We start from the raw sequence: 23288 nt of genomic DNA, 5'->3' as shown, positions 1-23288 counted from the left end.
GCAAACACAGCCCCCTTGTTCGGACCATTAGGGCATCCCCTCTGGCCTCCTGAAAACAATTAGTCAGCCTCGTTAGGAGAGCAAACACAACAGAGATGGGCTGGCAGGGAGGCCTTGCAGTGCTGGTTTCCAGAAGACTTGGCAGCTCAGAATGGCACACGCGATCCCACCGCACGTGAAAAGCCCAGTCCAGGCTGGGAGCCCCCCTGGGAGCCCCGCCAGTGGCAGGGGGGGCTGCCGAGGGGCACCTCCGGTCTGGGACATGGGGCACAATGATGGGATATTCACATCCAGCTTCCTCTGCAGCCACTGTGTGCCAAAAGCGACCCGACAGCTCCCAGCCTGCTGCCTCGACAAGGAAGAGACGGGGATGGCACCAGTGGGCACCTGGCTGCAAGTGTGGGAAAGGAAACATGAAGAAGGGATGCAGACACTGTGGCAGGATGGGACCTGGCAGAGGGAAACCTGTGTCTGGGTAAAAGGAGGTGGAAAGAGAAGTGATACCCGGATGAAGGGCCCCTGACATGCCTGAAGCTGAGACCTCCCAGCTCATCACAGGTGTGGGTACAGTGCCTGGTCACAGGGCTCAGAGCATCCCTATTTACAGCTGTGCTGGTTTACCCCCTGGCCCTGCTCACTGCTGGTGTCACCACAGCCCCGTGCTGCAGGCACTGAATGGTTGTACCCCCCAGCCCAGCTCCCAGCCCTTCTGGGTGCCCAGGGGCTGCCATGACCCTCCACCCCAGCACATCACGAACCACAGGCATTTTGTTACTGTCATTAAGCTTTTATTTCCACTGTCACAAAGTTCCTGGGTTTCATTTTGTTTTGTTTTTGTTTTTAAACTGTTTCTTTTGCTTGGTTTGCTCTTGAATTCATCTCAAGACAAGGCAGCGGGGCATGCAAGCCGAGACACCGGCACGGACGCACACACAGGCTTCATCTTCACAAACAAGGCTCTTTGCTGGAGCTGCTGCTTCTCAGCCCAGGGCTCAGCCACCCCCCAGGCAGGGGTCCCACTGGTGGGGCTGGGGTCCCACCCACAGGACACGGCACCCAGCCCAGAGGTGGCCACAGGAGCAGAGAGAGAAGGGAAGGATGGCTTTCCTGCAGGGCCGGCAACTGAGACCCCAAAACTGCTGTACCCCAAACTGTGCACTGAGACCAGGGCCATCAGCTCCCTCCTTTGTCCCTAGCTCTCATTCCTGCCCCAGCCAGATCCCTCCCCTCCAATGCCCTCGGGAAGGAGGGGTGGCTGATGCCCTCACTAAATGCCCCAAATCTCCTCCTTGGAGATGATAGGGGACAGCGAGCTGGCTGTGGGTCACCCCCCCATCCCATCCAAATCCCCCCTGACCCTAAGTACGTGGGAAGAGGGCAGCTCTGCCAGTGATTTCAGCTGCCCCCTGCCATACCTGGCCCTGCTTTGAAGCCAGTCCCCAAACCCCAAGAACTTTCCACCCCCTGGGCAGCTGGTCACCTGCATCCCTGCCCACTGAGGAGCAGTGGCTCTGAGATGGGGGTCCCACGGCCTCAGCCCCTCCATCCCACGAGGATGCAGTGTCCTGATGGCACAGGGAGCACCAACAGGCACCTGCTTCTGCACATGTGGGTGAGATGCAACTGGTACCTGGCACAAACAGGGTCTGGGGTTCCCCATAATCAAAAAACCCATTTCACCAACCCAGGGGAGAGCGCTCCTGGGGGCTGCAAGATCTCGTTATAAATAACATTAATTAACAGGCTGCTCCAGAGGAAAAACCCTTTGCTTCTCTCTCTCTTGGGTCCTGGTTTGTGAGGAGAGGGAGGGGGGAATCTGCCCCCAGAGCCTTCTCCCACATCCTTGCTCCTGGGGGAAACAGCTCAGCCCAGCCCAGCCCCAGAGCTCAAGGAAAGACGGGTACAAAGCAGCAACAGTCAGCACATGGACAGAAAAATGAAAAGAAAGTACAGACATGGCATTTCATGGGGCAACACCGACAGGGACAAATGAGAAGGGGGGGACACGCTGCAGTCACCGGGGCGGGACCTGCGCCTCTGCCTGGCTGTGCTTCGGGTCCCCTTCCCATCGCCAGGGCTCTGTTTTGGACAGACACCAGGAACCCGAGCAGGAACAGAAACAAACCAGGGCTTGTCGGCCGTTTGCTTTTTGTCATGGGCAGGTGCAAAACAGAGACTGGACTTAATTATTCGTTGATGTGAACTCCACCCCAGCGGTTCGTGCACCGCTCCCGGTGTTCCACACGTGCCTGATGTTTGGTGGGTCCTGCCAAGCCCTCATGGCCACAGCCATGAGCTATATCCAGCACTCATGCTTGCCAGGGCACAGGCATTGAACCACTCTCCAGAGGGGGATGGCTCACCCCGGCCATTTCACTGATGGGGAAACTGAGGCACGAGAAGCTTAAGGCCAACATTCCCAAGCACAAGATGCTCCAAGCCTTATTTTCAGCAGTACTGGGATGCTGCAGATTCTGGTGGTGTTCAGGAGGAGTTGGGGGCCCTCAGTGCTCACCAAAGGGAGACTGGAAGCAACCAAGCCAGGGTCCCAAATCCACAGCAGCAGAGGTGGATTCTGGAGCCAAAAGACTTTGCTCAGGGACACTCAGCGTGACGAGCACCCTGGCAGGGCTGACTCTCCGGGGAGCACTGATGGAGCTCAACTCATGACAGGTCCTCTGAAAACTGAAAGCTTTTCAGGGTAAAGTGTCAAAGCAAATGAGGTTTGGCTTTGCCTAGGAGCTGTGTCAAACGTCACAGGGTCCCTCATTTGTCAGTGGAGGCGATTACAGCAGTGTCACATTCATTGGGAACATCCACTGGCACCGGGAAGGGACCCGTCAGGCAGATGAGCATTCAACAAGTTGGAGGCACTGCAAAGGTCTACCCCAGAGAGTTGCATTTTGGCCACAAAGCATCAAGGAAAAGGAGTTTCCATGGGAGGCAGCGAAGTGACACCCTCCATGACTCCCACACAATAAAACATGGGCACCCTCGGGGGCAGGAACTGCAGAAGAGGCAGAAATATTGCACGTGGATTTGAGGTTGGTCTCCTTGGGGATGGGGAAAGGTGGTTTTTTTATGGGCATCAGAAAGTACCATAAGCACATGGCCCTGAAACTCAGAAGCAGGGCTGCACAGCAAAGGACCAGCATCCCTTGGCTGGGGCGTCTGTCCCTGCCGTGCCAGGAGGATTCAGGGAAGACCGAGGCACTGCCTTTTCTGCTGCATCATGAGACACCTGTGAGGCTGTCCTCCACATCCAGCTGTCACCTCCCACTGCCATGGGGACAGTCCTCCAGCTAGGCTTGGCCACAGGAGCTGCAGACATTCTGGGATACAGCTGGGCAGAAAGATGCTGCCACCATCAGCTGGACTGGGGGTGGAAGGGCGAGCCCCCAGGGTTGGCTTTAGGGGTCCCACAGGCATCTTGCACTTTGCTCCCAAGGGGATGCACATCTCTCCTTCCCTGGGGCAGGGGCCAAGGCAGGTGGAAACTGAGCTGTGGCAGCACCCACCCAATGCTCATTCTCCAGCAGAGATGCCAACTGTGTCCCACAGTGTGTGTGCCAGTGGGGCTGAGCCGAGGGCACATCCTGGAGTGGTGGTGGGTGACAGAGAGGCCATACAAGCACCTCTCATGGCCAGGGCGCTGCAGCCCCACATTTGTGTGTCCCATATCCGGGTGCATATTCCTATCCCTCTGTGACATGGCCCCAGCTGGGATGGAGGGAAGGAGCAAGATGGACCAATGCACCCCCTCTGCTCCATCAGCCCCACTGGCACATGGGCTGATTCACAGCCATCACCAAACAGACCTTCCCACCGTTTGCAAAGCAGAAAATAGCAAAGGAACCTGTTTGAATGCAAAACCCAGCTCTGGGCTCCATTAATACTTTTTCATGCAGCGAGAAAATGGAAATAAAGGAAGGAAATAGGGACGCTCTGGTGCCCAGTGGTTTCCTCGCCCTTCCTGACTGAGAGATGGAGCTGCTCAGTCTGCTGGGCTGAGCGAGTCCTCACTGAGCTCCCAAAGGGAAGGGTGAACAAAAAAATGCAGGCAACAGGGAACAGGAAGAGGAAAAGAAGCTACAGCATCCCCTCCAAAGAGCAGCCACCCACAGAGCTTGGGATATTGGGGGGGAGTAGGAAGAGAAGGGGGAAGGCAGATTTTTGGCTTCATTGTTATTGCAGGCTCCCGGGTCCCCGCAATAGTGTACGAGCATGTAAACCTTACAAATCCTCACCTGGGTGGGTGGACACACACACACACACACACACACACACGAGAGACGAAACACAGCAGCAACATTTACAACAAATAAATAAGGATATCGATCGCCGAGACAGGCATATTAAAAAAAAAGCCTCACTTTTTTTTTCCACCAAAGGGGAAAAAAAAAAAAAAAAAGAACCAAACCAAAAAAGCACAATACTGTCTCACCAAAAAAAAAAAAATAAAAAAAATAATAATAATATAATATATATTCCTAGTGAGCCGGGCCGGGCTGCCAGCGGCATCGTGGGTGACGCCAGGACTCTGTTCCCCATCGCTGTCGGTGCCTCGGCTCCCCGGCTGCCCCGCACAGGCAGCACCCCGGGGTGTGCAGCCCCCCGGTACCTTTGGGCTCCGTCTCCAGCCGGCTGGTTCCCAGGAGAGGACCGCACCGGCACATCCGCAGTCCCATCCGAAAACGTAGGAAAAGGGGAGCAAAAGGGGAGCGAGGAGGCCGGGGGGGGAGCTCTGCCTTCGGCGACGCTCGACCCGTTCCCCCGGCCCTGAAGTCTTGGGCGTTCGCTGCCGCTCAGACCAGGGTCTGGCGCGGGGTTTTTTTTTTTTTTTGGAAAAAGCAGAAGTTGGCGAATGGCAGCGGCTGGTTCAGAGTGCAGAGAGGGGGAGTGAGCTCGCGCTGCGAGGGCATCCTTTGCTCGCGGAACAGAAAGGAAGGCCGAGAGGGACAGGCAAGCTTCGCGCGGCGGTGGTCGGATGGCACGGAGAGCGTCTTCCCCCAGGCATCTGCAGGGGAGGGAGGAGAGAAGGGAAACGGGGTGAGAAGGATGGGCAGAAATCCTCGTGGCCACCTCGCGAGACAGCAGCGCAGCTGGAAAGGCAAAGCAGGAAACACAAGGGAGATTTTGAAGAGCTCAGAACTCCAGTGAGGTTAAAAAACACCTCACCCCCCACGGATGGACGCTGACTGGACTGGAATGAACAAAATCACCCCGTGAGACACCTCTACGTGGCCCCATGGGGTACATAAAGGTCCATGGTGTGCTCTGCCCAGCATTTGTGGGATGCCGTGAACCACAGAGTCTCCAACGCCGCCAGCTCCAGAGCATAATATGATAAGATATAATATAAATAAAACATTTAATTTAATATCTTTCTGGAGCATCCCCATGCCCCCAGCATGCCAGCTGCCTCCCTGCCTCCTCTGCAGCCAAATCTGTTGGTGAGAGCATGAGCTGTGCCACAGGCAAACGCTGCCACCCCCATGGGATGTGGTCTGGGGGTGCTCTGTGGGATGGGAGGGACTGGGAGAAACCCATCAGAATGGGGCAAACATCCCCCCCTTCTGGATCTGAGGGGGATGCCCATGTTTTGATGCTTCAACAGAGGAGAATCAGCCAGGGAAGATGAGAAGGGCACCAGGGAGGTGGGACATGGGGCACCCCCGGCCCCCCGCCCCGCACTCACCGCCGCTCGGCCCCGGGACTATACGAGCCCGTCATAGAGGGAGAGCGCCTGCACGATGGAGGGGTCGGCCTTGGAGCCCTCCTGAAATTCCTGCAGCGTCAGCTTCCCATCTGCATTCTGGAAAAACGCTCCTGTTACAGCACCACGTTGGCCCAGCTGAGTGACCTCAGCACCGAGCACCCCAGGACCCCGGCAGCACCCACACCATCCCACACAGCCACCCACGTCCTCCCCACTGCCACAGCCTCGGTTTCCCCATCAAGCCACCCACGCCTGCAGCCAGGGAGGAGAGCCATGGATGGGGCAGTGCCACCTTGGGGACCCTGAAACGGATACAGGGATCTCTGGAGGATGGGGAGTAGGTCTGACAGTGATCCTGGTGGTAGCTGAGACCTTGTATTGATGGGGGAAGGAGGCACCTGCAAGAGCCAAGATGCAGGAAAGGGGCCCAAAGCACCTCCTGAATCCCTTGGCCCCAGTGAAAAGCCCTCAAGCATCCTCACCTTGTCCATCATGGCAAAAATCCGATCCACCCTCTTCTCCGGTGTGTTCTCCTCCTCAGGAAGCTCCACTGTGTTTCCCTGCAGCAGCAGGACAGGGCCCGGTCACACACCCACCTGTGCCCTGCCTGGAAGGGGTCCCCAGGCAAGGACACGGGTTTTGTCCACCCAACACCCCTGACATCAGGACAGAGAGCAAGGGGACGGTGTTGGCACCAGAACCACACACAGCAGTCAGACCCAGACCCTGTTCTGGCCACGATGGCCAAAATCCCCCATCGAAAAAAGCCAAAGAAGGAACTGGAGGTGTTTCCGCATTCCCAGAGAGCCAAGCTCCAGCCCAGCAGGGACCCCCAGAGGCTGCTCAACCCACTCCCCCCTCCACACCCCACTTACCACCATCTGATAAATGGCATCCACAATGTCCAGCATCTCGTTCCTCGTGATGTACCCGTCGTTGTCCAAGTCGTACAGCTTGAACGCCCCTGCAAGCCAGAGCAACACCGAGGTGCTGGGACCACAGCCTGTCACCCCCACGTGACATCCCCCAGTGCCCTCGTGGGGCTGAGCCCACCGGCATCCCATGGGGAGCACTTACACCTCAGCTTCTCGTCCAGCGTCCCCCGGGAGGTGACTGACAGCGCCTGGATGAACTCCGAAAACTCGATTCTCCCGTCCTGGGGAAGGGAAGGAGGGGGTGAGGGTGCTGCTGCCACCCCTGTCCAGCAAAGCCCTCCCTGCCCACGTGTGCCCTCCGAGGGGGCACATCCAAGGAGGTGACGGGGAGGGAGGAGCGATGCCCATCTGTCTCCAGCAGCGTGATCCGGCTGCTGGTGCCCGGCCCGCCAGCGAGCATCCCTGCAGGAGCAGCTCTGGAATGTGGGGGCACTGCAAGGCTGGGCTTTTGTCAGCAGCACCAAAACATCGCGTTTCTCCTCTCTTGCTTTGCCACTTCATCGCCTTTCCCCACGTGACTCTCCTCGACTAAAATAAGCGTGGGGGCTCACTCGCTCCAGCTGCGCCACTTCGATTTCACGCCCCAGGAAGCACTGGAATATTTTGCTCCTCTGGTGCTGCACAGCCGTGCTCCAAACCCATCCCACCACCACCACAGACACAGCCCTGACTCCCCTGGACCGCGCCCCCAGATCCCACACTTACTTTGTTCTCATCAAAGACATTGAAAACAAAGGTGGCGAATTTGGTCGGGTCGCCAAAGGGGAAGAACTGCTTGTAGATCTTCTGGAAGCCAGCGGCATCGAGCTGCCCACTGGGACAGTCCTTGATAAAGCCCTTATACCTGTGGAGGGAGGACAGAGCATGGGCACCAGGAGGATCTCCTCACTGAGCCCTGGGAAGCTGGGATGAGGCTCTTCCCAGTGCTGCAGTGGGCTGGAGCCTGGAAGGTCCCCAGGTCCTCCCTGTGTCACTCCCATCACCCACCCGCAGCCTCTCAGCCCTGTGGGATGAGGTCCCTGTGGGCACCACAGCGAGGGTGGCAGTGGGGACAAGCAGCGAGTGGCACCGGTGACACCGAGCAGTGCCCACTGCTCCAACCTGCTGCCAGCCCACAAGTGGCAACAGAGTCACAACCAGGCTTGTGTTGAACGGTGCCCAGGAGCTGGGAGGGGACAGGGACCCCCTGCCCAGACAGGATTGACAGCAACCCCGTGTTGCAGCCATGCTCTGGTGAAAAACAATGGCACAATGGCAGCTGAGGTTCTGTGAGAGTGTCTGGGCACCAGAACAGGCTCCCCAAGGAAGTGGTCATGGCACTGAGCCTGCCAGAAGTCAAGAAGCATTTGGACAATGCTCTCAGGCACATGGTGGGATTCCTGGGATATGCAGGAGCTGGACTTTGACGATCCTTGTGTGTCCCTTCCAACTCAGGATATGATTTTTGCACAACCCCAAGTGAAAGCTGCTCAGGGGAACTGGGGGGGCACAGCGGGGTTACTGTGTCCTCGGGTGGCATCTCCAAAACCCATCAATGCTTAAACACCTCAAAAAGCCCTTGGTCCCAGCTCTGGGGACCTGGGTGCTGTGAAGTGCCACCCTGGAGGGTGTGGCACCTGTGGGTGCAGGGAGCATGCAGGGAGCACACGGGGACCACGTGGGGTACGTGAATATTATGCAACACATCGCCCAGATCTGTCAGGCTCCCGTTGCAGCGGGACGAGGGCTGGAGGAGGAGGGGAAGGGGGTGGCGAGGTGGGAAACCGAAGTGCCGGTGACATCTTTTCCACGCTGCTGCAGCTATGACTCATCGGGTGGGGGGAAGGATGAGAGAAAGAGATAAAGAAAGCAAACCTTGACTGGTGGGATAGGGAGATGAAAGGGAAGCAGTGGCTTTTCTAGGGCGCTGCGTTCGGTGGGGCGGAGGGGATGGGGTGAGAGCATGCTGCCGGCAGGAAACCATGGATCTTACCCCTGCCAGCCTCTGTGGGCCCTGCTGCAAATGGAGACCTGCTGGGACAGCACCAGCCTCCTGCAGCCAAGGCCTTGGCCACCAGCTGGACTGTCCCCATGTCCCCATGCCACCCATATGGGGAGGGAAGGGCCAAGAGCTGCAGCAGTCAACCCTCACCAGGCATGAGGTGTGCAAGGAAAAAAACTCTATTTTCTTTTCTCTGTACCTTTTTTGAACCCTCTTTTTCCTATGAGGCAACACCTGCACCCTGCCCATGCCTCCTGCACCCCCCACCTCTGCCCAGCCAGCAGGGTGGCTGAGTGCCATCAGCTCCCCTCCCCTCGCCCACGTCCCCAAACCCCTGCCAGCTCACCACCACAGAGGACACTCACCACTGCTGCACCTCCTTCTCTGTGACTGTAAGAGAAAATAGGAGAAAAGAATTTAGTGCTTTTGCTGTGACAGCTGTTCCTCTGCTCTTCTGCCAGTGACTTCCCAGGGGGATGCCTTGGGGCTCCCATCGGTGACTTCCCTGNCCCCTCGCCCACGTCCCCAAACCCCTGCCAGCTCACCACCACAGAGGACACTCACCACTGCTGCACCTCCTTCTCTGTGACTGTAAGAGAAAATAAGAGACAGGAATTTAGTGCTTTTGCTGTGACAGCTGTTCCTCTGCTCTTCTGCCAGTGACTTCCCAGGGGGATGCCTTGGGGCTCCCATCGGTGACTTCCCTGGGAGGATGTTCTGGGGCTCCCATCAGTGAATTCCCAGGGAGGATGTCCCAGGGCTCCCATCAGTGAATTCCCAGGGAGGATGCCCCAGGGCTCCCATCAGTCAATTCCCTAGGGAATACCCCGGGGTTCACTTTTTCCACATGCTGCCATGTGTTCCCCACATGCCAGTGGCTGCTTTTGAGGCACAGCCTGGGCCACCCCAGGTGGTCAGCGGGGCCAAGGCTGCAGGTGCTGGGGACACTCCAGCCCTGAAACTAGGGAGCTCCTCAAAATATTTTGGTCCCTGCCAGGAGAGTGCAGCACCATCACTGCAAGATACTGTGGACCACGCAGGGACAGTACTGGCCCTGCCCTCCCACCTCCCCAGAGCTAAAACATCCCTGGAAACATCTGCCAAAACATCTGCTTGGAGTTAGCTCAGGGAAGGAACATGCCTGGCCTACTGAACATGGGCACGGGCAAAGCCCCAGAGCTGGCATCCCCCCAGGTACCAGCTGCCTCTGACCCACTTGGAGAAACATCATCAGACCCATCCCAGGGCCCTGGGAAGCTTCACCAGGCTCTGGAGAAACCCCAACAACGTACAAGTTAGAAAACAGTGAACACTGGCAATCCTGAGTGCCCCCAGCCCAGGGACAGCTGCCGAGATGGCAAATGTCCTCAGCAGAGGAAAGGCTCTGACGGGATGTTGGGGCAGGGGCCTGGCACCCGTCCCTGCTTGTCCCACTGCAGGAGCAGTGCCTGGCCGGAATGCCAGCAGGGAGCCCCGTGCCAGGGGGTGGGCACAGGGGGGAACAACCTCATTAGTCATTTCTTTTGCATCGTGCATCTAACTAATGATAGGAAAGCCACAGGTCTGAAAGGCGCGGGGATAATGAGGCGAGCGGAGATGTCAATGTGCAAACGGCTGATAAAAATAGAGACCCAAGACACATCAACAGATGCCAATTACCTTGGATGGCAAAAAAAAATAAAAAAAGAAAGCAATTTTCCATCAGGAAGATTTGTAACGTGCCTGGCAGAAGGTGCAGAGCACAGAGGAGAGGGCCCCCCTCGCCACGTGCTGGGTGCTGGCTCCAGCATCCCTGTGGGCAGGAATTTCTGTGCCCAAGGCTGTCGCCATGCATTGGGGGTCCCTCCATCCCAGCTCAGGGGTTGCTGGAGGGACAGAGCCTGCAGTTCTCCCAGGAAGGGCTGCCCCAGACTCCCCAGGGAGTTGGCACAGGGCAGCAGCACCCGCAGTACCACCATGGGGTGTCTGGGCAGCCACACCCCACAAGAGGTGGGGCAGGCACAGGGATGCTTGGCACCTGGGATGAAGGACACCAAGGGCTTTGGCTGCACCGCAGGAGGGATTTGGAGAGTTGTTTGTTTTGGCAGAAGAGCAGATGGGAAAGGATAGAGGTCTCCTATCAGGAGGGAGCCAGAAAGGATATGCTGCATCCAGCAGCTGAGCTGGGGTGGGCTAAAACCACAGTCATGCCAGTCCCAAGGGATCTCCCCATCCCCAAAAAAGGGTTGCATGGAAGCATCCTTCCAAAAGAGAGATGCTGAGTGACATCTCTTACAAAAATGGGCTTCTCTGCACACATTCCCTACAAGCATCGACACACTGGCCACGACCCCCACCTCGAGAATCCCCAGGCACCAGCTCCGCAGCCCCAGTCAAGCCCCAGAGGGCACCACGAAGGGCAGGTGGAAGGAGGAGGAGGAGGGTGAGCAGCAGGACTTCGGGCAGCCCTTGGGGCAGGTGAAAGGAGCCAAAGCAGCAGCCTGAGGCTGCAGTCAGGGCTCAGCTCAGCTCCTCCAGGCAGATCGCCTTCTGCTCTCTCTTGTTCGACTGCGTTTCCCCCAACGTGCTATTTTGGGCCCGGGAGCTGCCTTTCAACTCCAGCAGGAAACAATTAAGAAATTTGTGCTTTTTTTAGTGCAGGAGAAATGCTGGTAATGATACGCTCGGGTTGAGGCGGGAGGGAGGGATGGAGCCAGCTCCCCTCGTGCCGCAGGAGGGATGTGTGATGCTCCCAGGAGAGGCTTTTCCGATGGAGGAAACCACTCAGGTGCCAGCCTGAAAATCAGCACGGGGCTCCCAAGGAGGGATTTGTTAATGTGCATCCTGGAATGGAGCCACGCAGAGCCCCATCCCTCCTCCAGCACACAGGCACCAGTGCCTGTCCTCCGGGTGTGGAGGAAGCTGTGGGGTTTGCCCTGGGGTGGGAGCACGGCCTCATCTCCCAGCCCTTGGAAAACCACCCACCTCTGGGAGCACCCCTCCGAATCTGCCACCAAATCTCCCCTCTCCACAGGGGTAGAGTGTTCCCAGTGCAGGGAAACACCCCAGCCCTGATCCAGCATGGCTGTGGCCAGGTGAGCGGGGCCTGAGCTGTACCTGCCTCCCTGTGTCTGCTGCTACGGATCTGGGACAGATGATGACTTCGTGATTGTCCCTCCCCAGCCAGTCCGACCTTGCCGGGTGTGACAGCCAGCGGCACCGATTAGGGATGCTAATGCCCAGCCCGGCAGCTGGACCTGCAGACGGGGAAGCCCTGGGGGACACACCACTGAGTGTGTGACTGAGTCACCTGTCCTGAGGCTGGGAACAGGGGACACACAGAGAGGCAGGGCTGTCCCTCCACTCACCCGGATCCACGCTCTGCAGCTCCCCGGCACGCAGAGCCCAGCCAAGCTCACAGAAAGTACCCGTGTGGCAGCGGCGGCTGCTGCATTTCCCTCCCCCGGCATCGATTACGGCGCGATGCTGAGCCGATACACATCAATTTGCAGCGACATAAACCTCAGCCAGGTGTGCCCCCGGCGCACAAGGACAAGGCGGTGACCCCCAGCAGCCCCACTGCAGCATCACAGCGGAGCAGAGCCGGGCTCCGGCTAAGCCGGGACTGAGCTGGGCTCAGCTGCCGTGCCGTGCTCCAGGGACCGCCGCTCCCGCAGCCGCTGTGGGGAGGGCTATAAATAGCACACGTAGCAGCTTGTTAGTAGCAGCGAGCCCCGGGATCCTTGGGGATGAAAGGCGCTAAATAAAGGCAGAGTATTAGCATTCGTTATGAACCGCAACGCTGGAAGAGGCATCGCCGAGCCGGGAGCCCCGGGCTACGCGCCGCAGACGCCGGCCCCGTAGGAACATCACGGCACGGCAGCAGCGACAGCACATCAGTGACAGCACATCGCTGTTCCTGCTGCTCCTAGCAAAGAACAGGGAATCGCCGAGCCAGGGGTTCACACCGCAGGCAGGGCAGGCAGTGGGGACAGGGACAGGCACCCAGAGCAGCTCGGGAGCTGCCCCGCACGGCCAAACTGCGGCCACGGGCCCTCGCTGCCCTTGGCAGCACTGGTCGGTCCGCTCCTGCTCCCGCCTCAGCTGGCAGGAGGGTTTTGGCTGCACATCTCACAGAGCACAGAGGGGCAGAGCCTCCAAGCAGCCCCTGGCACCCTCCTCCCAGCTACCAGTACCCAAACCCTCCCAACCCTCTCCCCCCACCTCTCCATCAATCCCAGCGGCACAGGCGAGGACTGACAGCTCCGTCACCACCCGCCCTTCCCGTGCCCCCTCTCCTCCCACCACCCAGCTGCCACTGCAGCAAGAATCAGCTCTGGTTAATCAGTGCTGAAGCCTGTTAATTTGTGTTTTCCAGGCAGCGAGGAGAGGAGGGACCCGGGACTGCAAATCCCCATCCGTGTCCCTGCTGCAGGGGAGCTCACTGCTCGCTGGACCGTGGCCGGACCGGGGCAGCAGGAAGGAGGGCAGGAGGTGGCCAAATTCAAAATGCTTCAGGGACCCCCGGCCACAGTGGGATTCATGAGGTGACATGATGTTCCAGCCCCACGGGGGCCGTGGCCACCACCACCTTATCAGGAAACCAGTTAATTATTTCCAGCCACAGAGTGGCTTCCCTCACTGCCACAGGGCACTCCAGCTCTGCCGGGTCATGGGCTCTGCTGCCAACCCACAGCCGACTGGTCCAGCACCACCCACGGAGTCATGGCAGGATCTGCTTCTCTTTCACAGGGTCCTCACAGGTTCCTGGGCATCCCAGTCTGGGGGAGCCAGCTCATCACCCTAAGCTGGGCTCCCACTGGGTTTGAGGCTGCCTAAACCTGCCGTGGATGCTCAGCACAGCCCCAAGATAATGGGAAATTGGGCACCCACATGTGTGCAGTGGGTGCTCCTGCATGAGCAAAGTGTGTGCTCAGGCATGAAGGACTGGGGCAGTTAGGCCTGCACTAACTGGGCACCCGCAGCTGAGCCAGATGGGCACTCATGCAAAAATACACCGGGAGATCATGCATGGACTAATTGGACACTCATGCATAAATTATGTGGGTGCTTCTAGGTGAACTAATTGGGTGCTCATGCATGAACTGCCGGGGTGCTGAGGCGTGAGTGAAAGGGGCTCTCATGCACGAGCCAGCTGGGGGCTCATGCATCAATTTTTTGTGGTATTCATGAATTTCTGGGGCGCTCATGCACGGATTAATTGAGCAGTCACGCGTCAACTCGCTGGGCACTCCTGCGTGAACTAATTGGGCACTCATGTGTAAATTAGTGTAATTAGTAGATAACACACTTGTGCACGTACTAATTGGGCACTCAGGTGTGAGTGGATCAGGTGCTCATGCATAAATTAATTGGACACTCAGGCATGAACTGGTTGGAGGCACATGCACCAATTAACTGGGCACTCATGCATCAGCCACCAGGGCGCTCATGCACGGAAAAGCGTGCAATCCAGCAGGAATTAACTGGGCAGCCATGCATAAATCAACTGGGTGCTCACATGTAAATTAATTGTGCGCTCCTCTGTGTATTAATTGGGTGCTCATGCGTGAACTTATTGGGCACGGACGAGGAAATGACTGGGGTGCTCATGCGCGCGCTAATCGGTCCCTCATGCGTAAAATACCAGGGTGCTCCAGGGTGAGCCCCGCACACCCTGCAATTTATGCCCAACACACTCCGCCCCTTGCCTCTGGGAAACACATATTTAAGAATTTTCTGAATATAACTCTGATACAAACTCCACTTTCAACATCATCACAATGTTAATACTGACCAATTACGAGCTACGAGCTCCCTCCCGCCCGGCTCGGCAGCGTGTGCGTGCGCTCGCTCCGATTTCACTCCAGCCCCTGGGAGACAGATTCGGGCTCAGCATCACAGTCTGAAAAAACACCGCTGTAGAAGTCCCCTCAGAGTGACCACTGGGCTTGGTACAGCAGGTACTCTGTGCAGACTTCACACCTGCAAACACTGACCCAGGCTGAACTCCATAACAATGTCCTGGTTAACCATTACAGAGCAGACAGTCCCATGCCCTGTGTCAGGGCTCAGCTCCAGCTCCAGGGCCACCAGCTCCAAGCCCAGGCTGGGCTTTGCTCCTGCTTCTGGGTGGCACAGGGACAGCTCTGGGAAAGAGGCATTAAACCCTGGCACCAGAAAACAATCACGGCAAGAACCTGCCTGATGACATTTTCTTTTGCTCCCAGAGATGACCAGCTGCACCTTGCCCAAACCACCCCATCTCAGCCCCGTGCCCATCCCTGTTCCCAGAGACATCATCCACAGGCTGGAGTGTCCTCATGCAGGTATCCATCCCTCCAACATCCCAAAAGGGAGGTGGGAGCAGCCCCACTGCGTTGTCACCAACACAGCTGGAGCTGCCTACCTGTTGGAGCGGGACATCCCCATCCCAGCTCGCCAAATTTGACTTCTCTCCCCATCAGACACACACATTGCCAGCACTGTGGCAGGTTCAGGAGCCCAACAGTGTTATTGGTGTCATTTGTTACGGAGACACGGAGCGATACGCGGGAGTGCTGCCTGTGTGTTTGGCACTTCCTCACCATTAGTGGTCTGTCTTGCTCCCAGACTGGATAAACAGGTCCATGAGCAGTTCTGTTCTCATCTCCCCCGGGGCCGGTACCAACAGGAAAGCCAATATGCAGTTGAAATCCTTTTTAGACTTTATTAAATATTTAAGGGCCCGACATTAGGCTTTGGAAATTGGGTTTAGGGAAAAAGCAGCAGTTGCTCTTTGCAGCAAAGGCAGCAGAGGAAGGGCAAAGGATGGTGCCTTAATTTGGAAATTAATGAATCAGATTGGAGCACCCCCACAGCAGGAACTGGTGCCTCTGACAGGTCTATCCCAGGCTGGATTTAATCCTGGGTTCCCCATAAGCCAATGCAGCAATGCCCTGGTGGAGCTGAGCATCCCCAGTACTGCTGGGAACAGGCATGGAACAGGCATGGAACTGCCCAGTTGCTTCCTGCCCCCTGCTCAATCCATCCCTTGGCCACAGGGATTTCAGCATGGCCTTGCACTCCAGTGTGCTGTCCCAAACCCACAGAGTGATTCCTGCCCCAGGCAGAGGAGAAAACTCCCCTCCGGAGGGGAAGGGAAGCCTCTCCAGCCCAGCCATTGCTTCCTGGAGCCAAAGGAAAGTCAGAAGGATTCTCAGGGCAAAGCCTCACTGACAGCAGGGCCATCTCTGCCACCCTCCTGGTCTCTCCTGCAGGAACCAGAGCTCACCGAGGGGTAACACCAACATCCAGAGCAGCTTCATGTGGTCTAGCCATGGATCAGAAGATGCTGGAGAAATACAGGTGGCTGAAGCAGTGTACAAAGCACAGGCAGCCCTCCTTCCAGTTGGAAAGCAAAACATGCCTTGAAGAGAGAACGTGCCAGAGCTGTGAGGAGAGAGCCCTGTGCTGGCACCACCAGGCTGAGGAACCCACAGCAATGGAGATGAGAGAGACACACCCTGTCCCGGGCTGAGCACCCCATGGCCACCCCTGCCCAGGGCATGAACCCTGGCTCCCCTTGCCATCCAGCTCCCAGGAGAACAAGGAGGGGAGGGAGGATCAAAGCAACCCCACAGATGTCACCCCGATAACAGAGCGAGCGCATCCGCAGGCTCCTCCCTGAAGCAGCCGCTTCCTTTGATGCCTTCAGAGCTTCTTGTTTCACAACCTTAATTATAGCGGCAGCAGCAAAGGTCAGGAGAGTGGTTAAGCAGATCCATTAACATGTCAGGGGATAAATGAAATGTGATTCTTCTGATGCCGGAGCAGCAGCGGCGCGAGCGCGGCCGGCGGGGACGGCTGCTCCGCTCTGCCGCAGAGGGAACCCTCAGGGCCCTTGGTCACGTCCCCACCTTCCCACCCCGGCGCTGCAAGCAACTCCCAGGGATCACAGGGACTTCTCAAAATTTGCTTTTGACACCCCAAAACTTGCTTTGCTTTTATCGACCTACGGGATCCCAGGTCTGCACGCACATGGGATGCCCAGTCGTGAGATTCACTGGGATCAGGTCAGGGTCTCCTTGGGGAAGGGGCTGGAGATGGCTCCAGACTGTCACAGCCCTCTGAAGGCAGCACAGCAGGTCCCCATCAAACTTGCAGTGAACATGAACCACAACCACCACCTTCACAGCTCTGGGTTACATGTGGCTGCAGTAAAAACAGAGCAAAACCAAATGCCCAGCCCCTGGGCATCCCTCTGGCATATCCTGCCCATCGTCCTGCCTTGGGACCCCAAGCCCTGTCCAACCTGGCCTTGAACACTTCCAGAGATGGGGCAGCCACAGCTCCTCTGGGCAACCTGTGCCAGGGCCTCCCCATCCTCACCATCAGGAATTTCTTCCCAATATCCAACCTAACCCTGCCCTCTCTCAGTCTGAAGCCATTCCCCTTTGTCCTGTCACTCCATCCCCTGTTAAAAGTCACCCATCACTGTGAATATTCCACCCAGCATTGCCACTGAGGGATAACGGGTCCATAGCCACCCGGCCAGCTCACCCCACTTTCTTCTGGATGAGCAACAGGCGGGATTTCAACACGAACCAACCTGGCAGAGAAACCCAGTGCCTGGGGCCAAACACTTTGGAAGCTAAAAATAAACCAGCAGCAGTGGGGAGCTACTGAGGTCCCTCCTCTGCTCCTGCCCACCACCCCAGCAGCACACTTCCCCGGCACAGGGGCGGCACGACGGAGTAAAGCCCAGCCTGGTTCCCCCAGCGAGGAACCGAGTGATTTTCCTGGCTGAAAACTGCTGCTATCGTAGAATTTCCTTTCCTTTCCCACAGAATTCCACCCGCCACCATGTACCCCCGTAACTACAAATCAATATGTTTATCATTTGCTCTTAAACTAATGCCCATTAATTCCCTGCATCACTGTCGAGCAACAGAGCCAATTTTGTGGCTTATTGTAAAAGAGCAGAAAATGATGATGCCGGAGTGAGTTTAAAAATCCACAAAACAGATCACAGTGGGTGGGACATGGCTCCTGGGAAAAGAGCATCTTCCTCTCCCCGCACCCACTCTGCAGCCTGGGTGCCGTTTTGGCACCCTTGCTGTGGCTCCCACACCTTCACTGGAGTCCCACCGTGGCCTCCAGAGCACCAGGACCATCCCCCTGATCCCAACCCAGCCCCAGCAGTGATGCTGCTGCACCAACAGGGCCCCGAGCGTGACGGATTGCTCAGCTATTGCAGCTGGCATCAAAAATAATACAGTGTTAGTTCTGCACATGGGCAGTGCAAAGGGAACCCTGAAAGCCAGTCTTCCCCAAAAATATTAAAAAAAAAAAGGCTAACATGCTTTTCTGAAACAACCTCACGTTGTTAAGTCTGGTTCATGATTTCAAGGGTTGCCAGTGCTGTGGCTGGGCTGGCCTGGGAGCGCTGCTGCAAGAAGGGACACTCAGCTCTGTATTTCTCTCCCAATTTCTCTCCCAGGAGTCCATGTCAAGCCATTTCCACCCAGGACACATGCTGTGCACCCACATGTGCACTTTACACACTTTATGCAGGCTGCAGCCATACCCCAGGACCTTCATAAATCTCCGGCTTAGCAGAACCCTCTGAATGGCCCCACAAGGCTCTTAAGCATAATCCCAAGTCCCACCGTGGCCCTCAGCTCTGAGCACTTGGCCCAAGCTAAGCTCAGGTTTAAATCCCTGTAGAAGAGGGGTTGTCAGACGTGATCCAGGGAGGATGGTGGTTCCTTCAAGTCTCAGGAGTTACCACCTCGAGGGACACAACACAAAACTGCAACTCTGAGCTACCCCAACGAGGCATGAGGAAGATTAATAAATTAATTATTATAAAGCACTTTGAGGGCTTGTGGATGAAAGGATGCATAGAAGTACAAAGAATTGCATAATTTATTATTCAGTATTATTCTCCCTAGACATTGGCTTCTCCTGCATGCTCCTGTGTGGCACCAACCTGGCCTCTGAGGAGGGCTAAATCCTCACCCTTCAGCCTGGCTCTCCCTACCAGCGCTGCTCCAGCACCTGGCAGATGGGTGAGCTTGGCACTGCCAGGTATTCCTGAGCACTCAGGTGCCTGGGGATGCAGAAGTGCACATGGTGATGGGTCCAAACCAAAAGAACCTGGGCAGCCAGCACTTCAAAGAAGCCCTCAGATGTCCTTCTCTGCCTTTAGGTGTCCAAATGCCATTAAAATCTGGCCCCCAGCACTGTAAGTCAGGAGCAGAGTGGGGAGAGGAGCCAAGAGACAAGGTTTCCAGGCTCCTGCCTTTCCATGTCCGGTTCCCAGCAGGGCCTGGGACAACCTGCTCTGCAGACACGCAGTAAAACATTTCTCACCGCTCACAGAGGCCGCTGACAGCAGCTCTGCAGCATCCTCGGCTCAACCACCTTGCCTACAATTGTCCTGGCACATGAAACATCCCAGACTTCTCTCCTGGCTGTTCCCACCACCTGCTTGTCCCAGGATTGCTATGACCAGTGAAACACCATAAATAGGAGATGGAAGTCCCAGAGGGGAGAGGGGACACAGGAAGCCACCAGGCACTGGAATACCACTGAGGAGACACCGGCACGGACTGCAGTGTCCCATGGATGAGATAAATGTGCAGAAAAGCTGCATGGGGTGGGGAGAGGGGGGGTGACATCTCCCCATCCCTCTGATCCTGCAGAACCGAGAAGGGGCTTTTTGTTACTTGCTTCGTTTTGTGTGGAAATCACACGAACAGAAAATGATGCAATGGAAGGAAATCCCAGCGTGGGAGAAGCCCTTCACGTACCACAGCCACGGCTCACGCTGCCAGGGAACCTCCCTGGGATAAAAGTGGGTCCCCATCATTACCTGCCAGTTTCAGGCTCCCAGACATCTGCCCAGATGTGCTGTAGCAGCAGCAGAAACAGCACCAGGGATGGCACCTGCTCAGTAATGTGGCAGCCAGAACATAGGATGGGCACCACAGGCCAGGGTTGCTCTTAGGATGGTCACCAGTGTCTGACAGAAAGGTGCCGAAATACCACCGTGCTGTGGAGCAAAACCTTTCCCAAGCAGGCCCCCAGAAATTCTTGAATATTCCATGGATTTGTGGGTATGATTATCCCCTGCTCTGGCTGTTCCGACAGCCACAGCACGGGGGTCTGATCAGTCCCTCCCGCCGTACTCAGCACAGCCCTGCCCTCCTACCTGCCTCTCCTCTGCCTGGATTCCCCAAAACACAGAAGGAAATTAATATCTTTCCAATCTCCCAGGGTCTGAAGATAAATCAGAGGCTCTCAGCCGTGCCTGGGAGGGCCCTGTGAAGTGCTTTGCCAGACAAGGGAATGCACGCTCGCCTTGACAGCTGTTGAAAAGGGGCAGAAACGCTCAGCAAAAGTAATTAATCCCAGAGACAGAGGTGGAATGAGCAGAGATCAACAAACAGAGCCTGGAATTAGCGACGGCTCTCCCTGACAGGCACCACACCACCAGCCACACGCTGCTGGAGCACGTTGGGATGCTGCACCAGGCTCTGGCCATGCCAAGAGCCATGTGCTGCCTCGTGGTATGGCTGCCAGGTGCTGCTGCCTCACCTGCACAGGTACATGGCTCTGTTGCACCTTGGCAAAGAGGCAGTGAGAGGTCCAGAGCAGGCAGGCAAACCCACAGGCAGGCTGGGAACTCACCAAGGGAGAGATGGGAGAACCATAATCTTTCTTGGAAAGGGTGCGGTGGAAAGAGGAGGGCATCCGAAAGAAAGGAGCAGAAAGTTGGGAATGAAATGATGCAAAAGGCAGTGACTCTCTGCTGGCCTCATCCAGCGAAGAAACATCCCTGTGCCTACAGATGATGGTTTCACCAGCACCGTGTTTGGGTGGCCATGGCTGCAGGTAAGACAAGGGACATCACTGCCCATGTGCCCCACATCGACTGCACCTTCCTGGCCCAGAGAGGAGCCACCCCAAGGGTGCAGAAAGCCCAGCACGCAGGAGATCACCAGCAGACGAGGCTGTGCTGGGGCTGGCTGTCCCCAGATCCCTCTCCACCAGAGATCAGATCATCACAGTGGCTGCAATTGCAGCACAGCAATAACTGTACCTGGCCCGGTGTGGCTGCACTTGCCGTGGGTGACAGCTGCAGTGAGGACACCAAAACCCAGGGCTCAGCTCCAGCTCCAGCTCCAGCCAGGGGCTGTGCCCAGCCAGCACTGCCTCTTTCTCACTGTTTCTTCTCCCTGAGCACTTTGAGGAAGCCCAGCTGGGGTACCCCAACCATCACACCCTCTCTGGCTATGAGGACATGCCCCCCCCCCGCAACCTGCCCTCCTCCTGCCTGCTCTGCCACGGCAGAGAGCAACCCCGCGTGTAGGGTTGTGCAATGCACCAGTATTGCCTCTTCTCCATATGGGAGAACTTGCTGCATCCTAATCTATTGCCTTTTTGGGTAAGCGCTGCCGTGGGACTGCAGCAATGACAGCGGGGAGAGCTCGCAGGTCTGCTGCACGTTAAGGGAGTATCTGCGACCTGCAAGCGGGGAGGCAAACTTGAGCCACCAAAGCCTTTGTTTCCTTTGTGCATCCTTCGGGAAAAAAAAAAACAACCCTGATTTTGCTAAAACTGGACGGCTCAGGCACCAGCCACGTTAATAAGATTAACGTGGAGGTCCAGACGGGAAAGGCACTCGCTTAGAAAATCAGGTTATTAAACCGACACTGAGCTACTCAGAAAAATACCGAACTCGCCGGTGTAGGTCTCTTCACTTCAGAGCGCAATAACAAAGGGAACCCCTCCAACTAACGCACCCAAACTTTGGAAGCCACCCAGACGCTCAGCTCCCCGCTCCGGGAGCTGCTGCCTGGCTCCGAGGAGGACAATCCCCGCGGCGGGCCCTGGGTACCGGGCAGCTCGGGGGAAGGATGCTCGGGGCATGGGCGGGGGGTCGGCGAGCGAGGGCGCGATGCTCCGGTGGGCGCCGCGGGCGGGCAGGATGCGGCCCTGGCCCCGCCGTTCCCGGAGGCTCAGAAATAGGCCACGGAGGATGGTTTTTTGTAAGAAAACGGCGCGTTCCCCTGGCTCGCTGCCCCTCTCCGTGTCTCCGCTGCCTTATGGGTTTTTTCCTCCTCCCAAGCCAATCCCTGAATTCTTCCAACAAAGCCCGGCCGAGCCTGCGCCCTCCCCGGGAGCGGCCCCGCAGGAGCCGCCGCTTCGCCGCGGCACCGACCCGGGGGGAGCGGCGGCACCGCGGACCCCCCCGCACCCCCGGCATCCCCCCGGCGAGCCCCCCGGGGGCACTCACAGTACGTTTTCCTGGTCAGCTCCTCCACAACTTCAGGCTTCAACTTGCTGTTGGATTTGCCCATGGTGGCGGCAGCGCCTCTGAGCCCGCCGCCTCCCGGCCTCGCTGCGGGGCTCGGAGCGGCGGGGCCGCTGCCTCGGCGGGGCTCCCGGCCCGGCTACATCCCGCGGGGGGCGGCGGCGCGGCCGGCGGAGGGGGGGCCGGAGAGGGGTCTTTGTTGGCGGGGCTCGGCCGCAGAGCCGCGCTGCGGGGCCGCCCTGCGTGTGCGTGTCCGTGTGCGTGTCCGTGTGCGTGTCCGTGTGCGTGTCCGTGTGCGTGTCCGTGTGCGTGTCCCCGGCTACAACGCGCCCTCCCCGCCCTCCGCCGCCGGGCGCGGAGCGGCCGCGGGGGCGCGGAGGGGCGGGTGGGGGGCGGCGCGCCCCGCCCCGCGCTGCGGGAGCGGGATGGGGAGCGCGATGGGGCGGGAGGGGGAGAGGAAGGAATTCCGGCACGGCCCCGCCGCTCCCCACGGAAGGGAGGGGGATTCCAGAGCGGCCCCCGCCGCCGCGATTCCCACCCCCCAGCCCCGAGCCGCTCCGCAGGGATCAGCGGGAACAGCCGGAGAGAAAGACTGGGGGGGCGCTGGGGGTCGGGGGGCTGCCCCGGGGGGGTGATGGGCAGCTGAGGGGTGAGGAGAGAGGGGATCCGGGAGCTGGCGGTGGGAACACGGAGGATGGAGCGAGGCTGAGCTCGGAGCGCGGGGGTGACCTTGGTGGGACAGCAATACCTCCAAGCTGTAGAAGCACCTTCCAACCCCTTCGTGCCCCAGCTAAAGAGGGGTCTGCTCATGACTTGGAGGAATTGGATCCTTGTGGGTCCCTTCCAGCTCAGGATATTCAGGCTGAGAGAACTGTGGGTGTTCAGACTGTGGAAGAGAAGGCTCTGGGAAGACCTTAGAGCCCCTTTCAGTGCATAAAGGGGCTACAAGAGAGTTGGAGAGGGACTTTGGACAAAGGCGTGGAATGACAGGACAAGGAGGAATGGCTTCAAACTGAAAGAAGGCAGGTCTAGATTAGATATTAGGAAGAAATTCTTCCCTGTGAGGCACTGGCACAGGTTGCCCAGAAAAACTGTGGTTGCCCCAGCCCTGGAAGGGTTCAAGGCCGGATTAGATGGGGCTCCCAACAACCTGGTGTAGTGGAAGGTGTCCCTGCCCATGACAGGGAGGTTGGAAGGAGGTTAAGATCCTTTCCAAGCCAAACCATTCTGTGACTCTACAGTTCTCTCAGCCCAGGGCTCCTTCACTCACTCTCTGCAACGTGCATATGGAGAGACCAAATTCAATGGCTTCAAAAAGCCCACAGATTCAACCTACAGCAGGTTTGTGGTGCAACCAGGAAACCATACAAG

The 23288-nt window shown here is 57.6% G+C and overlaps 1 protein-coding gene across 2 annotated transcripts; it reads right to left on the bottom strand.

Annotated features, from left to right (window-relative positions):
- Nucleotides 1-771: 771 nt before the first annotated feature.
- NCS1 (neuronal calcium sensor 1) lies at nucleotides 772-22274 on the bottom strand. 2 transcript variants are annotated; one of them, XM_017810329.1, is made up of 8 exons: nucleotides 21900-22274; nucleotides 9200-9224; nucleotides 7360-7498; nucleotides 6797-6875; nucleotides 6595-6683; nucleotides 6202-6279; nucleotides 5699-5815; nucleotides 772-5017 (listed from the first exon to the last, which is right to left on the bottom strand). In XM_017810329.1, the coding sequence occupies exons 1-7, from the start codon at nucleotides 21961-21963 to the stop codon at nucleotides 5717-5719; spliced, it is 573 nt and encodes a 190-aa protein (XP_017665818.1). In that variant the 5' UTR covers nucleotides 21964-22274; the 3' UTR covers nucleotides 772-5017; nucleotides 5699-5716. The 2 variants fall into 2 exon arrangements, with proteins under 2 accessions (XP_017665818.1, XP_017665819.1); XM_017810330.1 differs by lacking the exon at nucleotides 9200-9224 and adding an exon at nucleotides 9001-9025 and having other exon boundaries at nucleotides 21900-22014.
- Nucleotides 22275-23288: the final 1014 nt, after the last annotated feature.

The sequence above is a fragment of the Lepidothrix coronata genome, unplaced genomic scaffold, assembly GCF_001604755.1.
Source record: "Lepidothrix coronata isolate B3197 unplaced genomic scaffold, Lepidothrix_coronata-1.0 Scaffold28, whole genome shotgun sequence".
In the NCBI taxonomy this organism is placed as follows: domain Eukaryota; kingdom Metazoa; phylum Chordata; class Aves; order Passeriformes; family Pipridae; genus Lepidothrix; species Lepidothrix coronata.
This window is presented reverse-complemented; position numbering and strand designations above follow the sequence as displayed.

What these genes read in the sequence shown, in the direction of transcription:
- NCS1 (XM_017810329.1), bottom strand. Translation starts at nt 21,963, where the DNA reads ATGGGCAAATCCAACAGCAAGTTGAAGCCTGAAGTTGTGGAGGAGCTG. An exon ending in GCTGACCAGGAAAACGTACT is followed by an intron (nt 9,225 to 21,899) that starts GTGAGTGCCCCC and finishes TTTCTCTTACAG; the next exon opens with TCACAGAGAAGGAGGTGCAG. An exon ending in TTTTTGCCATGATGGACAAG is followed by an intron (nt 5,816 to 6,201) that starts GTGAGGATGCTT and finishes GCGTTTTTCCAG; the next exon opens with AATGCAGATGGGAAGCTGAC.